General features: G+C 57.1%; 3 protein-coding genes across 3 annotated transcripts; 1 reads left to right on the top strand and 2 right to left on the bottom strand.

Annotated features, from left to right (window-relative positions):
- Positions 1–8: 8 nt before the first annotated feature.
- Positions 9–758, bottom strand: CAOG_08980 (hypothetical protein; the record flags this gene model as incomplete). Its single annotated transcript, XM_011272356.1, has 1 exon — positions 9–758. A coding segment is annotated over one exon (750 nt), but the record flags the coding sequence as incomplete, so codon positions are not given.
- Positions 759–787: 29 nt separating this feature from the next.
- On the bottom strand, positions 788–1,297 carry CAOG_08979 (hypothetical protein; the record flags this gene model as incomplete). The annotated part of the gene is made up of 1 exon (XM_011272355.1): positions 788–1,297. A coding segment is annotated over one exon (510 nt), but the record flags the coding sequence as incomplete, so codon positions are not given.
- Positions 1,298–1,951: 654 nt separating this feature from the next.
- CAOG_08978 (hypothetical protein) lies at positions 1,952–3,143 on the top strand (the record flags this gene model as incomplete). The annotated part of the gene is made up of 1 exon (XM_011272354.1): positions 1,952–3,143. A coding segment is annotated over one exon (1,192 nt), but the record flags the coding sequence as incomplete, so codon positions are not given.
- Positions 3,144–3,178: the final 35 nt, after the last annotated feature.

The raw sequence follows: 3,178 nt of genomic DNA, 5'->3' as shown, positions 1-3,178 counted from the left end.
TTGTAGACGTCTTGGAGGGGGAGACGGAGGGGCTTGTCCGTGGGGCGCTTGGGGGGCGAGATGGCGTCAAGAGCCTCAATGAGGGTCTTGCCGGAGGCGTTGCCCTCCTTGCGCTCGATAGTCCATCCCTTGAACCAGGGCATGTTCTCGGAGGCCTCGAGCATGTTGTCGCCGTGCCAGCCAGAGATGGGGACGAAAGCGACGGTCTTGGGGTCGTAGCCGATCTTCTTGATGTAGTTCGAGACCTCAGTGACGATTTCGTTGTAACGCTCCTCAGCGAACTTGATCGAGTCCATCTTGTTGATGCCGACAATCAGCTGCTTGACACCGAGGGTGTAGGCGAGCAGGGCGTGCTCACGGGTCTGGCCGTCCTTGGAGATGCCAGCCTCGAACTCACCAGTGCCGGCGGCAACGATGAGGACGGCGCAGTCAGCCTGCGAGGTACCGGTGATCATGTTCTTGATGAAATCGCGGTGGCCGGGGGCGTCAATGATGGTGACGTAGAACTTGGAGGTCTCGAACTTCCAGAGGGCAATGTCGATGGTGATGCCACGCTCGCGCTCAGCCTTGAGCTTGTCGAGGACCCAGGCGTACTTGAAAGAGCCCTTGCCCATTTCCTGAGCTTCCTTCTCGAACTTCTCGATGGTGCGCTTGTCGATACCACCGCACTTGTAGATGAGGTGACCAGTCGAGGTCGACTTGCCGGAATCGACGTGGCCGATAACGACGATGTTAATGTGAGTCTTCTCCTTGCCCATTGTGAAAGGTTTGTGGTTTTCTGTCGAGCGAAAAAGGAACAGAAAAGAATGACAAAAAAAAAAATGAAGAGTGAGTTTTTGCAAGTCGAGTTCAGCGATTTTAAAAACAAAGCTTTGTGTTGTGAGATGATGGATGATGCAATTTGGAAAAGTGCGTTGAAAGAAAAGAAGAAGGAAAAAACAACAAGGAAAAAAAAGGAAATAGAGAGACATGTGGCAACAGCGCAACAAGTTGAGCAATATTGCTCAATCGAACAGTCACTGCAGCAAAACCCACAGAAGAAGAAGAAGAAGACGAAAGAAGAACGTTGAGAGAGTGGGAAAGAGAGAGACGGAGAGAGAGAGGAAAACGGAATGTGGAAGGAAGAGGATGTGGAAAAAAAAAAAAGACATGTGGAACCGAGTGATGAAGCCACTCGACAGACACGGTCGCTGAGAAGCGAACAAGAAGAAAGCATGGTGAACGCAAGCGAAGTGGTTGTCGAAGAGCGACAAGACGCAAAGGCGCAATGAAGAAGAAGGCACAGTGAAAACAGAAAGAAAAAAAAAAAGGCGCACAGCTTGCGTAACTGTGCACAAACTGCACCCCGTTTTCCGCCTGCATCGTCCATTGCAGCACACTGCGTTCGGAGTGGAATCCGATGTGCAGTGATGTGCTCTATCGGATGCAGGTGGAGCGGAGCGGTTTGGGCAAGAGGGGATGGGGGAAGAAGGGGGTGGAAAGGGACACGAGGGGAAAGTGTGCAAAACGAACCTGAACGAATGACCCGATTCTAAATTTGGGGGAAGGGTTCTTTTGAGTCAAACCGAGCAAAAACAATCAGGCGGAACGGTGAGAGGCAGAAGGAGCAACTGGACGAGGATGAAGGCATTGCATTGTTGCGCGAGATCGTGAAACGCTGGCGAGGCGTTGGATTGGCTGAGCAATCGAGTGAAGCTGACTGTGCAGTCAAGCAGCGCTCGCTACCGCATCGATCATTCAACAATACTCATAGACGACATCACACCTTGATGTGGTCAGCTTGTATTATATTGGGTTTGCTCAGTCCCACTTCAACCGCCCTCACCTTGAGGTCGGCTCGAACGTTCGCTCGCTGCTGCACCTCTCCCCCCCACCGATTGTTGTTCACGAACAAACACACACTTACACACACACATACATCCACACATTCCCGCCTCCCATATGCACGACCATGCCTCGAATCAAGGTGCGAGGTCGTCGGTACGCTGCTGACGATGGCAAACCCTCCTCGTCGGAGCAACACATCGCCTGGGACGAGTCGCGCCGCACTGTGCGCCGGGCAGATGCGCAGGATGGACTGCCGCAACGCTTGCCCGTCCGGTACTCCCCCGTGGACGTCCGAGTCTTGTCGGGCTTGCTGCGGAGGTCGCGTGGCCTGCACTACCAGCCGCGGATCAGACTGCCGCCAAGACTCGGAGGAGCACGCCGCAGGAAGCTCGTCGCCAAGCTGGCTCAGGAGCGCAAAGACATCACGTTCCTGCGTCGTCGCACTGCACGGTTGCGACGAGCCGCCCGGAAAGCAGTCGCGCGTGTCGCACTCGAGGGAACGGTGCCAGAGCTGGACGAGCTCCTGCGCGGCGTCTACCCGCGAAACCGCGAGCGCATTGTCAATTTCAACAGCAGAGTGGGTCCGCTGGCACCGCTGCACCTCGCTGCGCAGCGTGGGAATGCGGGCATGGTCGCAGCGCTGCGCAAGGCCGGGGCAGACGCCAATCTGCCAGACGACGTTCGGTTTGATTGGGCGACACCGCTGCACCACGCCGTTCGCATGGGCCACTTGCATATCGCCTCGCTTCTACTCACGACGAGATACGTGCGAGACACGCGCGGGGAGCCGCAGCCCCTTCGCAGCAGGTCGCATCCGGGCGCAGCAATCGATGCGCGAGGCGTGGATCTGGCACAGCCCGCTCGTGCCGACGTGGTGGATGGTCGAGGTGTCACGCCATTGATGGTGGCATGCCTGAAGGGCGATGTCGCCATGGCGAGACTGCTCCTAGAGCACGGCGCGAGTGTGCACGCCGTTTCGCGCTTTGAGTATCTGCAACAGCGAACGTTGCGCTTCTCGGGAAACGCGTTTCTCGGTGGCGCCGCTGGCCGACGCACGGGAAACGTCTCGCTCGAGTATGCACGACCGTTTCCGGCGTCCACGCCGCTGCACAACGCCGCCAGGTCGGGCTCGGTGGAGCTGGTGCGGCTCTTGCTGGCTCGTGGCGCCTCCCACGCCGCCCAAGACTTTGAAGGCCGCGATGCACTCATGTCTGCAGCACAGTTTGGCCATGTCGACGTTGTTCGCGCATTGCTGCAGGCCGGCGCAGTCCCCACCAATTTAAGCACGGCACAGCCAGAGTTTTTGCGCATTCGCCGTGACACGTACGGTGGCTCAGCCCTGCATGCTGCC

Source organism: Capsaspora owczarzaki, assembly GCF_000151315.2.
Source record: "Capsaspora owczarzaki ATCC 30864 unplaced genomic scaffold supercont2.11, whole genome shotgun sequence".
In the NCBI taxonomy this organism is placed as follows: domain Eukaryota; class Filasterea; order Ministeriida; family Capsasporidae; genus Capsaspora; species Capsaspora owczarzaki.
The sequence above is the reverse complement of the archived record's forward strand: the minus strand, read 5'-3'. Positions and strand labels throughout refer to the sequence as shown.